This window comes from Octopus sinensis, linkage group LG19, assembly GCF_006345805.1.
Source record: "Octopus sinensis linkage group LG19, ASM634580v1, whole genome shotgun sequence".
Classification (NCBI taxonomy): domain Eukaryota; kingdom Metazoa; phylum Mollusca; class Cephalopoda; order Octopoda; family Octopodidae; genus Octopus; species Octopus sinensis.
This window is the reverse complement of record NC_043015.1, coordinates 29,134,723-29,156,551: the sequence shown is the minus strand read 5'-3', so window position 1 is coordinate 29,156,551 and position 21,829 is coordinate 29,134,723. Positions and strand designations below refer to the sequence as shown.

The 21,829-nt window shown below is 38.5% G+C and overlaps 1 protein-coding gene across 1 annotated transcript; it reads left to right on the top strand.

The window, feature by feature from the left end:
* The first annotated feature begins 7,526 nt into the window (after positions 1–7,526).
* Positions 7,527–20,380, top strand: LOC115222132 (L-threonine 3-dehydrogenase, mitochondrial). The gene is made up of 6 exons (XM_029792265.2): positions 7,527–7,621; positions 10,167–10,382; positions 11,950–12,056; positions 13,349–13,439; positions 15,565–15,831; positions 19,338–20,380. The coding sequence occupies exons 1-6, from the start codon at positions 7,579–7,581 to the stop codon at positions 19,463–19,465; spliced, it is 852 nt and encodes a 283-aa protein (XP_029648125.1). The 5' UTR covers positions 7,527–7,578; the 3' UTR covers positions 19,466–20,380.
* The last annotated feature ends 1,449 nt before the right edge of the window (positions 20,381–21,829 follow it).

Genomic DNA, 21,829 nt, shown 5'->3' with positions numbered 1-21,829 from the left:
ACTGTAATGTTGAATGTGGAACATATGTTGTTTTTAATTTTATATTATTTATATCATTATGTATATGTATATTTATATGTATAGGAGTATGAGTATATGCACTCATATGTATATGTATATGTTTTATTATGGGTATGTACCCAAACCTATACAAGTATGTATGTAATCTGATTTGTAATCTCCGAAGAGGCCTTAGGATATTTTTGTAAATGTCTCATTTATATATATATTCTAATGATTCTGCCAGCTCGTTGCCTTTGCTAAGTGATTGATATTAATAAAAGAAGTGAAATATAACCAGCACATGTGTCTATCATTGGCATAATGACTCTACTGAGATACAGCAAAATTTCTTTCTCATTTCTAATTCCATCTATTTAAACTTCTCCACTTTTTCTTTTTTCTCTTTTTCCTTTTTGTCATTTTCTCCCTTTTTTTTTTTTCATTCTCTCCCTCTCTCTTTTACTCTTTTACTTGTTTCAGTCATTTGACTGCGGCCATGCTGGAGCACCACCTTTAGTCGAGCAAATCGACCCGGGTACTTATTCTTTTGTAAGCCCAGTACTTATTCTATCGGTCTCTTTTTGCCGAACCGCTAAGTGACAGGGACGTAAACACACCAGCATCGGTTGTCAAGCGATAGTGGGGGGACAAACACAGACACACAAGCATATACACACACATACATATATATATATATAATTTTATTAAATTAGAGATAAAACCACTATTAGGCAAATCAAACAATGAAAAACTTAAGCCAATACATAAAATTAATTAATTTATATTATTTAAAATATATATCAAAAGTATTAAAAGTTTAATAAAAGATAATGAGTAAAACACTACGATCGTTTCATGGCTGTCCAATTCTTAATAATTCGAGTTATGGTTACAGTCAATCTTCAGGTAATTGAAATATTTATCTTAGTGAGGTTTAGCTATATATACATATAAACGACAGGCTTCTTTCAGTTTCCATCTACCGAATCCACTCACAAGGCATTGGTCGGCCCGAGGCTATAGCAGAAGACACTCGCCCAAGGTGCCACGCAGTGGGATTGAACCCGGAACCATGTGGTTGGTAAGCAAGCTACTTACCACACAGCCACCCCTGCACCTGTTCTCTTTCTTTTTTTCTTTCTATTCCTTCTTTTATCTCTCTCTCTCTCTCTTCTACATTTATCAATTCTCTGTGTAACCTACATTATTCTATTCTGCAAAACATTCAAGTTTTAAGTCAACTTCTAAACAAGTTGCTTTTTTCTTTTTTTTCTCAACTCAACCAATTATTTACGCATAGACTATTAAAAACTAGAAATTGCCTTCGTAATTATATCATTTGTACTTGGTTTGTGAGGTTATAGAATAGCATTAGAAAATTCTTTATCATTCTATAACTATTTCAATACACTTGTTTTTATATTACAGCTGCTACTTTATATACATATATATATATATATATTATATAATAATATATAGAATAGGAGCTTTTATTTGCATATTCAAAATGTTTCCTGTAAATGAACAAAGGATATATAGATATATCTATCTATCTATCTATGTATATATATATATGACCTCGTGTGTACCGTTAGTGATTTTTTTCCCTCTGTCTTCCCTTATCTGGATCTTTCCTTCTCCTATGTTTCCGACAAAGAGCTCCGCTTGAAACGTTAAACCCTCCTTCTTTCCTTCTTTCCTGAGCATCCAATAATACTATATTTGTTCCACGTCCTCGCGTTGTTGTGTTTTTTTGTGCTTTCTTGTTTGGATTAACTTTATATATATATATATATATATATATATATATATAGTGGGAATCAATAAAGCTATACATTTTACATTGAGCTTTTTTTTTTTGCTTTGTGTAGGTGTTTTATGAATAAGGTTTTGTTGCTGAATAAAAAAATACAGCCTATTATGTATGTAGGCAAGATGCTTTTATTAACCTGTCTTTAGTTCAATTATTGATAGCCTAGAAGGATTCTTTTATTCTTACATTTATAGGAAAGTGGCCATGGTGGGACACTCTTGAAGTCATTATTGGCCATTACGGTTAATGCTTAGCTGAGGATGGTCATGTAGGTTGGTGGGTGTTTTGTTTCTCACAGATGGTCGATCACATACCTCCACTATTCAGAGGCCATTATAGTAGGCGAGCTGGCAGAACCATTAGCACACCTCTCTTTTTACTCTCTTTTACTTGTTTCAGTCATTTGACTGCGGCCATGCTGGAGCACCGCCTTTAGTCGAGCAAATCGACCCCGGGACTTATTCTTTGGAAGCCCAGTACTTATTCTATCAGTCTCTTTTGCCGAACCGCTAAGTGACGGGGACATAAACACACCAGCATCGCTTGTCAAGCAATGCTAGGGGGACAAACACAGACACACAAACACACACACACACACACACATATATATATATATATATACATATATACGACAGGCTTCTTTCAGTTTCCGTCTACCAAATCCACTCACAAGGCATTGGTCGGCCCGGGGCTATAGCAGAAGACACTCGCCCAAGATGCCACGCAGTGGGACTGAACCTGGAACCAGGTGGTTGTTTAGCAAGCTACTTACCACACAGCCACTCCTGCGAAATGCGTAGCTGTATTTTGTCTGCCGTTACGTTCTGAGTTCAAATTCCGCCGAGGTCGACTTTGCCTTTCATCCTTTCGGGGTCGATAAATTAAGTACCAGTTACACACTGGGGTCGATGTAATCGACTTAATCCGTTCGTCTGTCCTTGTTTGTCCCCCCTGTGTTTAGCCCCTTGTGGGCAATAAAGAAAAATATGGTAGTGATAAAAAAAGACAGAGAGGAGACATTATATTTGTGAGTCAAAGGCTGGAGTTAGTGACCATTAATGATTCATCATCATCATTGTTCGACCGTGGTCGAGACAGTGGAATTTACTATGTTACGCCAGACTTCACGGTCCATCATAGCACTACAGAGGTCCTGTTGCTGGATGCCTGTATCCCTGGAGATTACATCAGGGTAGGAGAGTGTGTGCCCTCTGGTATTGCGAGTAGATGGCTTCCAGAGGAGAAGAGTAGAAATTACTTCTTTTTCAGCTCTACAACAATGTCCAGCAAACTGGACTCTCTTACCTTTCACAAGAGATGACACAGGTGGTAATTTCTCATATATTTGTACTTTGGTTGGGTGATGCCTCCACGAGAGATTTTGAGCTCTCATAAGGAGGCGAGTGTAAGTTCCATCCAACCGCCTCTCAAGCTTCTTTGATAACGTCCAGGTTTCTGAGCCGTATAGTAGAATTGGTTCGACTGTGGCCTTGAATATTTTAAGTTTAATGATTAGTTAAGTGGACTTCTCTTGATGTGGTAAAGGATGTGGGTACACAACAGCTGCACTGTTCCTGATGTCGGAGCAGTATTCCTTTGGAAGTCTCATTTAAGCCATTGGGGGCTGTAGTAGAAGACACTTGGCCAAGGTGCCGCGCAGTGGGACTGAACCTTGAACAATCTGGTTGGAAAGCAGACTTCTTACCAGACAGCCATTGCCTGTGCCTATTAAACACTTAAGAACAATAAATTCCACTTCTCACCAAATGTATATAGAACAGGGATTCCTGGCCTTTCCCCGACCAAAAGCCCTTATTATTTAAATATATTTTCTGATATACCCACAAGCTTTTGAAACATCAGTCTACTCAATACAAAGAGTTTATTATTTAGCAACAAACTCGTTTTCCTAGTTTCATCTCAATTGAAAAATGTATGTAGTGAATTAATTATCTGTAATTGAATAATATACATTTTACAGAGCAACCTTTTGTAATCTTTGAACACAGCACACTGGCTGCTCGGGGTTGTATTGGCAACATGTTGGAAACTGGTATAGAATATATTTTCTCATATAAGTCCCACCCACCTCTCTGTCACACATGCATACCTTTTTTTTTGTTCTTTTTTTTATCCACTATGTTTTAGCAACAAAATATGAAGGAAAAAACGAAAGCAATTATGCATTCCTTAATTAATTCATTTATTAATTTATTCATTTATTCAGTCGGTTTACCCAATAATTACCATTGCATAATTTTTTTTTTTATTTTAAAATTATTTTTACACTTAGGAATGTTGTCACAGACATCTGTGTCCAGCCGAGAACATGTCATATTGACAACAATTTGATCAACACCTGTAGAGTTATTTAACTTAACCAGTTCAGCAATATTGTATATTTTTTTTTTTTAATTTCCAGTCTAGGTGTAAATATTTGAAACACTCAACTATTTATAGTTGCAGTTGACAATTTCAGCCAATGATACTTGCTCTAACACATTTCACTATTTGACCTCATTTAGGAAATTACTTATGCATTAATGGGTCTGTTTTAAATTACTCTTTTACTCTTTTACTTGTTTCAGTCATTTGACTGCGGCCATGCTGGAGCACCGCCTTTAGTCGAGCAACTCGACCCCGGGACTTAAGCCCAGTACTTATTCTATCGGTCTCTTTTGCCGAACCGCTAAGTGATGGGGACATAAACACACCAGCATCGGTTGTCAAGCAATGCTAGGGGAACAAACACAGACACACAAACACACACACGCGTATATATACATATATATATATATATACATATATACGACGGGCTTCTTTCAGTTTCCGTTTACCAAATCCACTCACCGAGGCTATAGTAGAAAACACTTGCCCGAGGTGCCACGCAGTGGGACTGAACCCGGTACCATGTGGTTGGTAAGCAAGCTACTTACCACACAGCCACTCCTGCGCCTTCAAATTCTTTAACTAATATTTATTATATAGGTATGCAACCTGCAAGTTCTATTTTTCAATAATATATATAATGTTACATGGAGGCGCAGTGGCCCAGTGGTTAGAGCAGCAGACTCGCGGTCATAGGATCATGGTTTCAATTCCCAGACCGGGCATTGTGAGTGTTTATTGAGCGAAAACACCTAAAAGCTCCACGAGGCTCTGGCAGGGGGTGGTGGCGATCCCTGCTGTACTCTTTCGCCACAATTTTCTCTCCCTCTTTCTTCTGTTGGCCTGCTCGCTTAGCCAGCAGTATGGCGTCAATTCAAGGCTAAAACAATGTGAGGTGCATTGTGACCAGCGATGTGTAGCATTATCTGATAGCCTGGTCAGTCACGGTGATCACGGTGATATGTAATGTTACACAAAATTAGCTAAGAAACTACTTCAACATATTTTGTTCTTTTTTGAGTTAATATCTTTGTCGTCATCATTTAGCAGCTGTATTACATGCTAGGTGGAGGCACGTGCCTTAGTAGTTAGGGTGTCAGCATCATGATTGTAAGATTGTGGTTTCGATTCCTGGACCAGGCGATGCGTTGTGTTCTTGAGCAAAACACTTCATTTCACGTTGCTCCAGTCCACTCAGATGGCAAAAATGAGTAACACTGCGATGGACTGGCGTCCCATCCAGCTGGGGAACACATATGCCATTGAAACCAGGAAACCGGGCCCATGAGCCTGGCTAGGCTTTAAAAGGGTGCATCTATTTATTTTTATTATTTTTATTACATGCTGGCATAACGTTTAATGTTTAGGTATGGCTTCTGCAACTGAACACCTTTCCTAATGCTAACCACTTTACAGGGAGCACTAGGTGCCTTTATCATGTTACCAGCCCTAATGAGGTTGCCAAATATTTTATGAGACAAGACCTCACAATTGAGTTTGGGTGTGGTGTTGAGTGAGGTGGTTTTACGCCAGGTATCAAGAGGTAAAAGTACAAGAGAGGGATAGGAACAGGTGTTTTGCTAAAGAGACACATGGTTGTTCTATCTGGAAAGATGGCGATGTTAGTGATGTGGTGAATGTGAAGGGCACGGGGACAGAGGAATAAGTGAAAGGGGCAAGGGATCAGGTTAGTTCACAAGCATATAAGGTTGAGCGCATTTGATGTTTTTACCCTTTAGTGTTTAATATGGCCATATCCGGCCCAAATATTCTACTGGTTTTGTGTTGAAACTGACCTTATCCAACCTCTCATACCTATCCTACATTGTCATTGGAGGCACAATGGCCCAGTGGTTAGGGCAGCGGACTCGCGGTCGTAGGATCGCGGTTTCGATTCCCAGACTGGGCGTTGTGAGTGTTTATTGATCGAAAACACCTAAAAGCTCCACGAGGCTCTGGCAGGGATGGTGGTGATCCCTGCTGTACTCTTTCACCACAACTTTCTCTCACTCTTACTTCCTGTTTCTGTTGTACCTGTATTTCAAGGGGCCGGCCTTGTCACTCTCTGTGTCACGCTGAATATCCCCGAGAACTACGTTAAGGGTACACGTGTCTGTGGAGTGCTCAGCCACTTACACGTTAATTTCACGAGCAGGCTGTTCCGTTGATTCGGATCAACCGGAACCCTCGTCGTTGTAACCGACGGAGTGCTTCCATCCACATTGTCATTCTAAAAATATGCAAACACAGCATTGAAATCTCGAAGCTACGAGATAATGCCTGATTAATTCAAAATAATGTGAATAAATAAGCAATACATTTGACAAAGATATCTGAAAGCTAAAGGGTCGAAACTGATCCTAGATGTTTAGTTGTTGTTGAACTCCAAGTCAGCAGCTCTACTCAAGCAGGCCTAAGCTCAAAGGTGTTCCATTCAAGACCATCCTGTCTTTCTTTTATTAGGACTATTTCTGATGACATTATTCAATTTGTCTTTCCCTTTTTTAAGATTGTTCTGTGTGATTTGCAAGAGATATACTTGCTGTTTTAAGCAAGTTGGCTGATCACATAAAAGATTCCTTGTTATTGAAATAAGATCTATACATACATATATATATATATATCTGGCTTCTGTGCCGGTGGCACGTAAAAAGCACCATCCGAACGTGGCTGATGCCAGTGCCGCCTCGACTGGCTTCCGTGCCGCTGGCACGTTAAAAGCACCAACCGATCGTGGCCGCTGCCAGACTCCCCTGGCACCTGTGCTGGTGGCACCTAAAAAGCACTATCCGAACGTGACCAATGCCAGTGCCGCCTCGACTGGCTTCTGTGCCGGTGGCACGTTAAAAGCACAAACCGATCGTGTCCGCTGCCAGACTCCCCTGGCACCTGTGCCGGTGGCACGTAAAAAGCACCCACTACACTCGCGGAGTGGTTGGCGTTAGGAAGGGCATCCAGCCGTAGAAAAACTGCCAGATCAGACTGGAGCCTGGTGCAGCCTCCTGGCTTCCCAGAACCCGGTCGAACCGTCCAACCCATGCTAGCGCGGAAAACGGACGTTAAACGACGATGATGATGATATATATATATATGTATGTATCCATATGTGGGTACAGGACGTCATGGAACGTGTACAACAAAAAATTAGGAAGTACGTGTACATGGAATGTGAACTATTTTTTCGAACAACGAAAGTGAATGAATTCCAACGGCTAAAGGCAAACCCCAAGTGATATAATCATCACTTGTTGATGGGTGTCATGAAATATTTCTAACCCTAAATAATTTGTATTTTGGTTAAAAATCACTTGTTTAATTTTTTTTTTTTCTCTCTCTCTTTTTATAGAAAAAAATATGGAAAGAACAATGTTATTATGTCTGACATAGTGAAACCAGACAAATCTGTTTATAATGAAGGTAAGATTTTTAAACAACCTCTTTAATATTACGGAGATGTACTCGCATAGCAAGTGATTTGATCTGAGATCGTGTGCTGAAACGAAAACAATTGCAGCGTGGAAGGTGTTTGTAAGCCATTTAAGAAACACACAAAAGCCGTTCGATTCACTTCAACATTTAAGTTTAATTTGTCAAAATATTTTCGTCGCTTTAAGACTGCGACCTGTTCACTGACAAAAATCCATGCTGCATCTGAGAAAGTAACAGTTAGTTCATTATATATATGTACGTATGTATGTGTGTATGTATGTATGCACGCATGTCTCTTTAATATTTTAATCAGTTTAATCTATTTCCTATTTCAAATTCTTCTTTGTTTTGTTATTTTGGAAACATTTTTTCACGTTAAGAGTTGCTGAAGCATGGAACAAACTGCCGGCATCAGTTGTTAGTTGTCAGAGCACTGCATCCTTCAAAACTTCCATGCTTTCTGAGATTCGTCAACAAATACACCTGATTTTCTCCCCTCCATACACACAAGCAAGCATGTATCTGCCTCATACACTATTCAATTCCCAGACATTTGTACATTACTGCATATGCTTTATACGCACTTTTCGACAAGTTGTGGTGCACTTGAGCACTCTTTTACTTGTTTCAGTCAGTTGACTGCGGCCATGCTGGAGCACCGCCTTTAGTCGAGCAACTCGACTCCGGGACTTATTCTTTGTAAGCCCAGTACTTATTCTATCGGTCTTTGTTGCCGAACCGCTAAGTGACGGGGACATAAACACACCAGCATCTGTTGTCAAGCAATGGTGGGGGGACAAACACAGACACACAAACATACGCACACATGCATATATATATATATATATATATATACATATACACGACAGGCTTCTTTCAGTTTCCGTCTACCAAATCCACTCACAAGGCTTTGGTCGGCCCGAGGCTATAGTAGAAGACACTTGCCCAAGGTGCCACACAGTGGGACTGAACCCGGATCCATGTGGTTGGTAAGCAAGCTACTTAACACACAGCCACTCCTGCGCATACAATAATTTCATTATTATTTTTAATGTGAACTGAAGTGTTTTGCTAAAGAACACAATACAATGCCCAGTTGAGGAATCAAAACCCTGATTTCACAATCATGAGTGTAACAGACTACCACAAGGCCACAAGCTTACATTGTCCCCTTTTTAAAACCTCTTTAAATGGGTGCAGAGATGGGAGTATGATTAAGAAGTTTTATTTTGTATTATTATGGTAATTCCAAGTTTGATTACACCTTTGAGCATCTTGTTTTCACCTTTAACATTTGCCTCTACTTTACTTTATGACGCATCTACTTTAATCTCATGTTAATCCAAATCTTGTTGTCGTTGTTTGTTCCTTCTCGAGCCATCCCTGGCTCACAAGGCCCGGTTTCCCGGTTTCTTGGTGTATAGGTTCCCCACCTGGACGGGACGCCGGTCCGTCGCAGGTGAACTGCAAGATGCAGGAGGAAAGAGTGAGAGAAAGTTGTGGCGAAAGAGTCAGCAGAAGTTGGCCATTACCTTCTGCCGGAGATTCGAACCCGTGATCTCTCGACCGTTCTAACCATTCTTGGATGGTAGAATTAATCTAGCACCCCATTTGGTTCTATGACTTGGTCCTTGTGTGTGACTCTAGCAGGATCCACTCAGACAAGGTTTTCAGTCTCAGGAAAGAAGATAACTCATTAACACCAAGGAAACCTCTACCGTTTCCCCACCACAAGTGACAAAGACCATGAAAGAAGTCCATGGGCATTGTCCCTCCTAAAATTTTGCCATAGTCACCCCTACTTCCTCTACTTCTCTTTGTAACTTAAGCAATTGGATTACAGCTAACTGACTTTGAATAACTGGATGAGGCTGACAGCGATGAGCCACAACTCTGCTATATATTTTCTTTAAGTTCACAGAGATATGTGTGTGCGTGTGTGTGCTCATACATATATATATATATATAAGGCAGTGAGCTGGCAGAATCATTAGCACGCCGGGCGAAATGCGTAGCCGTATTTCGTCTGCCGTTACGTTCTGAGTTCAAATTCTGCCGAGGTCAACATTGCCTTTCATCCTTTCGGGGTCGATTAAATAAGTACCAGTTACGCACTGGAGTCGATGTAATCGACTTAATCCATTTGTCTGTCCTTGTTTGTCCCCTCTATGTTTAGCCCCTTGTAGGTAGTAAAGAAATATATATGTGTGTGTGTGTAAAAATGTATATATGTATGGGTGTATGTATACATGTGTACATGTGTACATGAAGCCCAGTTACAACTACAACCGGCTATTACCAGTAAAGGTTTTAGTTGCCAATTTTGTACAAGATATTGTAGATCTTTGGCTGGGCTAAAAAGTCACATTCGATCACAGCACCAGTAACAGTTAAGCTTTGTGCGATGGCCATACTCGATAACGAGGGGGCAGCCATAATGATGTATTCACATGCATACATGTATATGTATGTGTGTGTGTGTAATTGACTATATTATAATGTTTGTTCTCTTCCTCTGTTTTTTTTTTCTTAGGTCCTTTCATTTATGCAGACATTCTGGATTACAAAAACTTGCAGGAAATTGTTGTGACTCATCAAATTGACTCTGTTGTTCACTTTAGTGCCTTACTGAGTGCCATAGGGGAGAGTAACTTCCCCCTGGCAATGAGAGTCAACATTGAAGGGGTCCACAATATACTTGAACTGTGCAGACAGTACAGTCTGAAATTGTTTCTTCCTAGTACAATTGGTAAGTAAATACCTCTGTTACTTACTATAGAACTTCTGACAGCTATAGCTTGGTGAGTTGAGTATGTTGTTTTAGTAACCAAAGAATCTGTAGTCTGTATCCCTTCATTTGTAATGTGTAATCTGTTGTGTCTGGGGAGAGTCATTCTGTTTTAGTACCTTATTATTTAACACATTCAAAGTACCATTCAAAGTACCTTGGATTTCAGAACAACCCGCTGTGCTTGAGGAGACCTATTGAGTCAAGTACATGAACATCGAAATAAATATCAATGGAAATAGTAGTTGTGATACCTGTGCTGGTGGCACATAAAAAGCACCATCCGAACGTGGCCGATGCCAGCGCCGCCTCGACTGGCTTCTGTGCCGGTGGCACGTAAAAAGCACCATCCAAACGTGGCCGATGCCAGCGCCGCCTCGACTGGCTTCTGTGCCGGTGGCACGTAAAAAGCACCATCCAAACGTGCCGATGCCAGCGCCACCTTGACTGGCATCCTTCAAAACTTCCATGCTTCCTGAGATTCGCCAACACTACACCTGATTTTCTCCCCTCCATACATACGCAAACATGTATCTGTCTCATACACTGTTCACTTTCCAGGCATTTGTACATTACTGCACATGCTTTATACGCATTTTTTGACAAGTTGTGGTGCACCTGAGCACTGTATACAATAATTCCATTATTATTATCATTATTATTATTATTATTACAACATATTTGTGCACCTGGTGCTTATATGGAAAAATGGATAGAAAACAAATGAACGCATACACATGCATGCACACAGATGCGTATGCACACACACACACACACACACATCAAAACTCTAAGAATATCTATTTGACACCTGTTAATGGTAATGTATGTCTGACATGGTTGTCTGTGAATCTTTTATGTCATTGGGGTCACATATATATTCTGAATTGTTCTCCATTCTCTAAAAATCGAATATATTTTTGGAGTTCATAGATCATGGTGATTGCATCTGATATTGATTAACTTAATGGATAATCTTATTAGGCTAGGATAATAATTAATTAATGGTTTCTATTTTTGGGAGGTACTGTGCCACATATATGTGTGCGAGCATGTGTGTGTTCATGTATGTGTGTGCAGTCACACACACACACGCCTATGGATAGTCTGTCTATCTACAATGAGGATGAAGAAAATAATGATATTGAATTTTCATTGATAGGCGTAGGAGTGGCTGTGTTGTAAGTAGCTTGCTTACGAACCACATGGTTCCGGGTTCAGTCCCATTGCATGGCACCTTGAGCAAGTGTCTTCTACCATAGCCTCAGGCCAACCAAAGCCATGTGAGTGGATTTGGTAGACAGAAACTGAAAGAAGCCCATCGCATATATGAATATATATATATGTGTGTGTGTATGTATGTATGTTTGTGTCTATGTTTGTCCCCCCAACATCGCTTGACAACTGATGCTGGTGTGATTACGTTCCAGTAACTTAGCGGTTCAACAACAGAGACCGATAGAATAAGTACTAGGCTTACAAAGAATAAGTCCTACATATCTAAACTATTTTTTAATTTTATTTCCAGGTGCTTTTGGTCCTGACTCCCCTCGAAATCCAACTCCTGATCTAACAATCCAGAGACCAAGGACCATATATGGTGTTTCCAAAGTACATAGTGAATTACTTGGAGAGGTTAGTGACACTTCTTTCCTATTTACTCTTTTACTCTTTTATTCGTTTCAGTCATTTGACTGTGGCCATGCTAGAGCATCGCCTTTAGTCGAGCAAATTGCCTCCAGGGACTTATTATTTGTAAGCCTGGTACTTATTCTATCGGTCTCTTTTGCCGAAGCGCTAAGTGACGGGGACGTAAACACACCAGCATCAGTTGTCAAGCAATGTTGGGGGGACAAACACAGACACAAACATATACACACACATACATATATATGTGTGTGTGTGTGTGTGTGTGTATAGATATGTATATATATGTGTGAATATATATATGTATGTATATACATATATATGTGTATATATATGTATATGTGTGTGTGTGTATATATATATATGCATATATATATATATATATATATGCATATATATATATATATATATGTGTGTATATATATATGTATATATGTGTGTGTGGTGTATATTATATTATATATATATATAAATCAGAAATATTAAATTTCTAAATATCTCATAGAGATATGTACGGTGGTGGGGTGATAGAATGGTTGTATACTGTCAATCTAACGTGACAGTAGGGGATTACACCACTGCTGTTTAGCCCTAGGAAGCATCGATGCTTCCTGATGGCCTGATGTAATCCCCTACTGTCACGTTCACGTTAGATTGACAGTATGCAACCATTCTATATATATATATGCTGGTGGCACGTAAAAAACACCCACTACACTCGCGGAGTGGTTGGCGTTAGGAAGGGCATCCAGCCGTAGAAACACTGCCAGATCTGACTGGGCCTGACGAAGCCTTCCAGCTTCACAGACCCCAGTTGACCCGTCCAACCCATGCTAGCATGGAAAGCGGACGCTAAATGATGATGATGATGATGATGATATATATATATACATATATACGATGGGCTTCTTTCAGTTTCCATCTACCAATTCAACTCACATGGCTTTGGTTGGCCCGAGGCTATAGTAGAAGACACTTGCTCAAGGTGCCATGCAGTGGGACTGAACCTGGAACCATGTTGTTCGTAAGCAAGCTACTTACCACACAGCCACTCCTATGCCTATCAATGAAAATTCAATATCATTATTATTTTCTTCATCCTCATTGTTTTATGTCTGCTACTACTGCTACTACTACTACAAAATATACACCATTTGGTGAAATGTTGTGCTGACCTATAAAAGGTTAAGATCTACTGTCATGTGTGGCTTTTGAAATTTTATATTCTACACATATTATGAATGTTGTTGTTCATAGGAGTACTATGGTTTACATTTCAGTACTATTATTATAAATTTGGTGTAGATTTCCGAAGTCTTCGCTTCCCTGGAATCATATCTGCAGATAGCCACCCGGGTGGAGGAACAACAGGTTCGTATAACTATTTTTTTTTTTTTTTGTGGTAGTGGAGTTAAAATTCCTTTTTTGTTTTTCATGAGGCATACCTCTTAAACCATTTAAAAAAAATATCAAAGTAGACCTTAACATATACATATGTGAATATGTTAGAGTGTTGGCAAATGTAGCCAGCAGTGTAGGTTCAATTCCTAGTTGGAATTACAACCGTGTTTCGTGGTCTGCTACCACAACAGCTACTTTATAGGATCCAGTTAGCTCAAGACATCATCAGGAGGAACCACATCCGGTTTCGGCCCCTACTCCTCTACCGTTTTGACATGGTGCTTCCCCCACCCTTTCAGAGGTGTCTTCAGTTCTGGTGTTGGGTGCATGTCTTCTTTCTTCTTCTTTCTTCTGTTCCTTGGCCTCTTCGATGTATCGATGTATCTTCGATGAGTGTCAGCCGGTGACTGACTGACTTGTCAAATTTTTCCCTTTAAATACCTGCCGCTAGGCTCCAGCAGGCAGCCCCAGCAAGTTGTCACGTGACACTGTCTCACCTTAACTGACTAGTGAAGGCGCCTAGTTTTAGCCCGCTTTACTTGCTTCTTATATTTTTTTTACTTGTTTTGTGTTACTTGCTTCTTATATTTCTGACCTCTAGCTTTTTTGATAGTCTGTAGCAGTAGCATCTGGCAGGCCAACACTTTTGTATGACACGAATACTGTGTGTGTTGTTGTTGTTGATGTTGTTGTTGGTGGTGGTGGTGGAGTAAATGCTAACCAACAACAAAACAAAAAATGCCAGACTGTCTGTGTGCTGTTTATATGATAAATGCTGTTCAAGTACTCCAGAACAATCTGCCAAAACAGGAAAGGAAGAGCTTATAAGCAGGTTGCCTTTCCTGTTGCTAAATCCTTGCCTGGCTTCTAAGGAAGTTTTTTTTTTTTTTCAAATTTTATTTGACTTTGAAAATGCAAAGCTAGTGAACAAGTTGTTGACATGTTATGTCAAGAATCACTACTTTTTCATGCAAGCCACAAAATGTAAAACATTCACGCATACACAACCTGGCTCTCCGCTGGTTATGACAAGTGTTCCATTTGAGCCATTCAATAGAATAGCCTGCTCATGAAATTAATGTGCAAGTGATTGAGTACTCAACAGGCATGTGTATCCTTAACATATTTCTCAGGTAGATTCAGCATGATAGAGAATGTGACAAACCTGGCCCTTTGAAATACAGGTACTACTCATTTTTTGCCAGCTGAGTGGACTGGAGCAATGTGAAATAAAATGCCTTGCCCAAGGACACAATATACTATCAGGAATTGAACTCATGGCCTTACAATCACAAGCCAAATATCCTAGTCACTAAGCCACGTGCTTTCACACATGCAAACATATATACATGAAAACACATACACACAAACACAACAGGCTTCCCTACAAATTCCCTTTCAAGTCATTGGTCAACCTAGCATTATGGTAAAAGACACTTGCTTAAGGTGCTGTGAGGTGGGACTGAACCCAAAGCCGCATGGTTGTAAAGCAAATTTCTTAACTGTACAGCCATACCTACACATACTTGTGAACTAAAATTTTCATTTGAATTCATACTCTCTTTAATTCTTTTACTTGTTTCAGTCATTTGATTGCGGCCATGCTGGAGCACCGCCTTTTTAGTCGAGCAAATCGACCCCGGGACTTATTCTTCGTAAGCCCAGTACTTATTTTATCGGTCTCTTTTGCCGAACCGCTAAGTAACGGGGGACATAAACACACCAGCATCGGTTGTCAAGCAATGCTAGGGGGACAAACACAAACATACAAACATACACACGCATACATATATATATATATATACATATATACGACGGGCTTCTTTCAGTTTCCGTCTACCAAATCCACTCACAAGGCATTGGTAGGCCCGAGGCTATAGTAGTAGAAGACACTTGCCCAAGATGCCACGCAGTGGGACTGAACCCGGAACCATGTGGTTGGTAAACAAGCTACTTACCACACAGCCACTCCTGCACCTATCATTATTAAATTCTTCTTCGAAGCTGACTAAATCAGATGTAATTCTTCAATTTTTATACACCCTTTTCATTTATACACCCTTTTCATTTATACACCCTTTTCATTCTCTAACAGATTATGCAGTACACATATTCCATGATGCTATTTCTACAAAGAAATTTGAATGTTTCCTGAAACCCGACACAAGATTGCCCATGATGTACATTGATGACTGCCTTGAGTCTGTAGTAAAATATATGGCCACTCCAGCAGATAAATTATCACTGAGAACTTATAATGTAAATGCAATGAGCTTTACACCAGCAGAGCTTGTGGAAGAAGTAAAGAAATTTGTACCGGATCTGGAGGTTACATACAAACCAGATGATAGACAAGCCATTGGTATGTATACTCTCAACAAACCTATATTCTTCATGTAATTTTGCTTCTGTCTTCTTCATACAAACATTGCACTTGGTTAAGACACACACATATCCGGTTTGGGAGTTAGCCATTCCCGTTGTAATCTTCTTTTCCTGTGGAGACTTCATAAATGGATAGTACCTTCTGAATGACCGTTAATGTAAACGACGGAGGTAACTGTCCGGTGGGCACATAAGAGAACCATCCGAACGTGGTCGTTGCCAGCGCCGCCCCGACTGGCTTCCGTGCCGGTGGCATGTAAAAAGCACCATCCGGTCGTGGCCATTGCCAGCCTCGCCTGGCCTCCGTGCTGGTGGCATGTAAAAAGCACCATCCAATTGTGGCCGTTTGCCAGCCTCGTCTGGCCCCCGTGCCACTGGCACGTAAAAAGCACCCACTACACTCATGGAGTGGTTGGCGTTAGGAAGAAGGGCATCCAGCCGTAGAAACATTGCCAGATCAGACTGGGCCTGGTGCAGCCTTCTGGCTTCCCAGACCCCAGTTGCACCGCCTAACCCATGTCAGCATGGAAAGCGGATGTTAAACGATGATGATGTTTCTTCGTGGTGAGCTGGGATTAGCAATTTGAAATCAAGGAGTCTGAAAGGATTTGGAGAGCTTACATATAAAATGATTTAAATTCTACAACTATCCATCTAGCTAGCTAACTACATATCAAGGTATTAATAATATCAAAGGGTCAAAGGGTAATCAGAAATATTTGAAATTTCCATTTCCAGTGGCTTAGCGTATAAAAAATTTAGTCAATAGACTATATATTACTCATAGGATAAAATTTCAATGGGAATGAGTTAGATGGTAAATGTTTTTATCTTTCATTCCCTTCGAAATTTTATCCCAAGCGTGCAAGGAATCCTATGAAGGATGCCTCTCGTGTGTTTAAATGTACACTGTATTTATATGAATAATATATAGTCTGTTGACTAAAGTTTTTAAACGCTATGCCACTGGTAATGGAAATTTCAAATATTTCTGATTACCCTTTGATATTATTAATTATTGGTAATTTTTCTAGAAAATTTTCGAAATGAAAAGCTGGCATTTTATTTACTGGCGACAAGGAGCTGCGCTTGCGAAGTAGATTTGAAAAGTTAGAAGGTATAAGCACAGGGCATATACTGGATTGCCTCGTGTATATATATTTAATCTAAGATGTACCTGCTGAGGAAGACTTCACCTAGCAAATTATTTTATTTGTTAAAAAAAGTCTGAAACCATTGGTCCAGGAGTTAGATGGTAAATGTTTTCATTTTTCATTCCCTTCGAAATTTTATCCCTAATAGTGGTTTGGAATTTAACTGTCCTCTCTAGCATGCAAGGAATCCTATGATGATGATGATGATGCCTCTCATGTGTTTAAATGTACACTTTTTATATATATATCAAGGTAGATAACTCCAATAAGATTATCTCCCTTGATGCTTATGTGTTCTATTGTGCGGCATGAAATGTAAAAATAGAATGGTATTATTATGCGTGATCCTTTTTATCTCTGCTGGGATAAAAGTTTGTAATCATCTTTATTTATTTAGGTCTACTCTGTGCAATTGCTTATGCTTCACCCTTGAAGCTTCTGACAGTTCAAGGCTAACCTATGTATAGTGATAGTAATCAGAGACACCCATAAAATTATTAACCATCTTACAAACAGTAACTCTGAGCACCTTTTCAAACTCCACCTGTCTAACACCCGTGGACATATTTACAAAGTCAGAAAACAGCACAGCTCCTGCCATGACTTTCGGAAACATTTTTTCACTCTAAGAGTTGCTGAAGCATGGAACAAACCGCCGGCATCAGTTGTTAGTTGTCGGAGCACTGCATCCTTCACAACTTCCATGCTTCCTGAGATTCACCAACACTACACCTGATTTTCTCCCCTCCATACACACGCAAGCATGTATCTGACTCATACACTGTTCACTTTCCAGACATTTGTACATTACTGCGTACTCTTTATACGCACTTTTGACAAGTTGTGGTGCACCTGAGCACTGTATACAACAATTTCATTATTATTATTATTATTATTATTATTATTATTATATTATTATTATTATTATTATTATTATTATTATTTCTAAGTTTGATGGTTTACTGCAAATAATTTAAAAGAGGTGTAATAAATTGAATGCAAAACAGTATGCGATTGGTACTTCGTACTTATTTTAATAGGCCTTGAAAGGTGAAATGCCAACAAGGGGCTAAACATAGAAGGGACAAACAAATCGACCCCAGTGCGTAAATAGTACTTAATTTATCAATCCCGAAAAGATGATAAATAAAGTCAACCTTGGTTGAATTTGAACTCAGAACGTAACGGCAGACGAAATACCTATTTCTTTACTACCTACAAGGGGCTAAACACAGAAGGGACAAATAAGGACAGGCAAACGGATTAAGTCGATCATATCGACTCCAGTGCATAACTGGTACTTATTTAATCGACCCCGAAAGGATGAAAGGCAAAGTCGACCTCGGCAGAATTTGAACTCAGAATGTAGCGGCAGACGAAATACCGTACTGCTAAGCATTTCGCCTGGCCTGCTAACGTTTCTGCCAGCTCACGGGCTTCTACATAGTTCCTGCCTACCATATTCACTCACAAGGCACCGGTCAGCCCAGAGCTATAATGGAAGGCATGCTTCCAAAGTGGAACTGAACCAAAAAAAAATCGTAATTGCAAAGCTATGCATGACTTGTTGGAAGTAACTACCGATGGTAAAAGACAAAAAATTTTAATATTTTTGTATGGAAGAACATACATGTAAACTAAATCATGTATTGAATTTCTATTTGATAAAAAAAAATGTGGCTGTGTGGTAAGTAGCTTGCTAACCAACCACATGGTTCCGGGTTCAGTCCCACTGTGTGGCATCTTGGGCAAGTCTCTTCTGCTATAGCCTCGGGCCGACCAAAGCCTTGTGAGTGGATTTGGTAGACGGAAACTGAAAGAAGCCTGTCGTATATATGTATATATATGTATGTGTTTGTGTGTCTGTGTTTGTCCCCCTAGCATTGCTTGACAACCGATGCTGGTGTGTTTACGTCCCCATCACTTAGCGATAGAGTAAGTACTGGGCTTACAAAGAATAAGTCCCGAGGTCGATTTGCTCTACTAAAGGCGGTGCTCCAGCATGGCCGCAGTCAAATGACTGAAACAAGTAAAAGAGTAAAGAGTTATTTATGTGAAAAAAAGGAAATTTAACTTGAATTTTAAAATCTGAGCTAGAAAGTTTCTTTGTGATAGCAGTTGGCAGGGTATTTCACATTTTGGGGATGGGATCGTAGTTTACTCTGTGTCCCCTGATTTCTAATTCACTAGTAATGAATGAGTATAGAATTGGTATGAAAAGAAGATAGTTGAAAGTGATTTAGGACCAGATTTTTGTTTTGTTTTGTTTTTTGTTAATTACTAATTATAAATAATCTAATAGTTAAATTTTTTTTTGTTTTTTTTATAGCCGATTCCTGGCCAGAACGTTTTGACGACTCCCGAGCACGCAATGACTGGAATTGGTCTCATAAATATGACCTGCAAGAATTATGCCAAGTTATGTTTGATCGCTTGAAATTGAAACAAAATCATTAATGGAGGCTGATATAGGTTATTAAAAAACTACATCTGCAAAAAAAAAAACAAAAAAAATATTTAATCTTTCCATTTAATTTTGGTAAGATTTGGTATGATTAAAAAAAAAAATGCAGGTTTTAGAAAGTGCTGTACTTGATTAATTTGTACGAAGAAAAAAATATTTTAATGAAGAGAAACTCGTGGGATTGATTAAAGGATATATATATATATACTAAGAAAAGGTTGTACAAGTGTGTGCGTGATTATAAGAACCAAGTGGAAATATTCAAACGATTTTAATATTTTATGTTAGAAATCAATATATTTAACAAATGATATGACTATTTTTAATAGATTGATCAGTATTTTTTATTTCTAAATGGACCAGTGTATATTCAGAAAAAAAACAAAAAACAAAACACTCTTTCCAATAGTATTTTTGATGTGGATGTTGTTAGATTTTTAAAAAGTATTTCTTTTTCTCAAACACTCTTAAAGTAGCATCACAAATTATTAAAGAAAACTGTTAAATATGTTGTTGGAAGATGTCATAGGAGCAGAGATACTATTTTTGTTGGAGGATTTTTCACTTTTCTTGAAGTATTTTTCATTCTTTTTTTTAGCGCTTATTAGAATTATTTCAAATACTGTTTTGCTTCTTTTCTTTGTTCAGCAATCCTTTTAATCTTTTAATCTTACCTTTTTTTTTTTTTTTTTTTTTTTTTGTTAAATAATATTTAGTACAGTAATCACTACTGACGTTGAATGTAGGTTGACGGATATTAGTTAATCTCTAACAAAATTATAGAACTCTAATTAATTTTTTTTGATTTGAAAATTAATTACATGTAAACTAATTAAAGAAAAGATCAAGCGACAACAGAAGTTTATTTTCGTCTAACAGGTCTTAACATTGCTAAAACGAAAAATTTTTTTTCTTTTTTAATCAGGAATGCTTTTTAACAAATGTTTTAAATTCCGAAGTAAGGCTGCTGAAATTTTATCTTTTCTGTTTACTGCTAAAAAGAAAATAATTTATAGTTTAAACAGCCTCTCATTTTTCTGGCAGTAATTCCCATATATTTTACTCCTTCTCACCACTTTTTTAATCCTTTTTAATGCACAACAGCGTATCAGTCTTTTTTTCTTGTCATTAAACTAATCTTTAGTTTCACCACCCTACCTCTGTCACCAAATATCAATGCTAAAAAACAAAAGCAACCTCATTCTTCTTATTCTTCAACAGCCTAGATGTATTTCACTGTGCCAAACCAGGGATCAGTGGCCCTCATTAGCTTTGATGGGTCCTGAATTCCATGTTGTGTGTCTCTTCTACTAATATCAATGTAGGTGAGTGGTCTTTACCTTCTAATAGGATGCAGAAGTCTCCAAAATATTGGTTTCAAATCTTGGCGCAAGGCCAGAAATTTGAACTCAGAACGCAGAGATGGACAGAATGTTGCTAAGTATTTTGCCCTGTGTGCTAATGATTCTGCCAGCTTGCTTCCTATATAGAAATCTTCAGAATATACGGTTTGATATGGCCTGGTATTCAACATGGTGACAGTAGCTAGTTAATCCTCCGCTGTATTAGCAACTATTATAGAAATCAGTGGGATGTGTCCATAAATCACCTCTTTGTGAGGAGTTTGCTATACATACATACATATACATATGTATATATATATATATGTACCAAATTTCTTCTTAAGAAAAAATCTATATTCAAATAAATTAAACATAATATCATGAGTAGCAGTAGTGAAACCAGTCAGTATATTAAAAATTATATTAAAACCATGTAAGTGTGCATATTTTCCTTTTTTAATTTCTTATATATATATATGTATATATATATATATATATATGTATGTATCATCATTTTATGTGTCTGCTATATATCAACATTTTATGTGCTGGCATCTTGTAAAAAAGGACCCATGCTGGCACCACATAAAAAGCACCTGTGATGATGTCACTTCAAGAGCACCTGTGATGGCACCACATAAAGATCACCTGTGATGGTGCCAACGAACTAGAATTTTGAGGTTGTGAAAAAAAAAAAAGGAAATTTAACTTGAATTTTAAAATCTGAGCTAGAAAGTTTTTTGTGATAGTAGTTGGCAGGGTATTTCACATTTTGGGGACGGGATCATAGTTTACTCTGTGTCCCCTGATTTCTAATTCACTAGTAACGAATGAATATGGAATTGGTATGAAAAGAAGATAGTTGAAAGTGATTTAGGACCAGATTTTTTTTTTTGTTTTGTTTTGTTTTTTGTTAATTACTAATTGGTGTAGTCTGCTATGTCACTATATTACTTATATGAAGAAATATAAACTTTTTTTTGTTCAAAGTTTTCTAATCAAAACCCGAAAAAG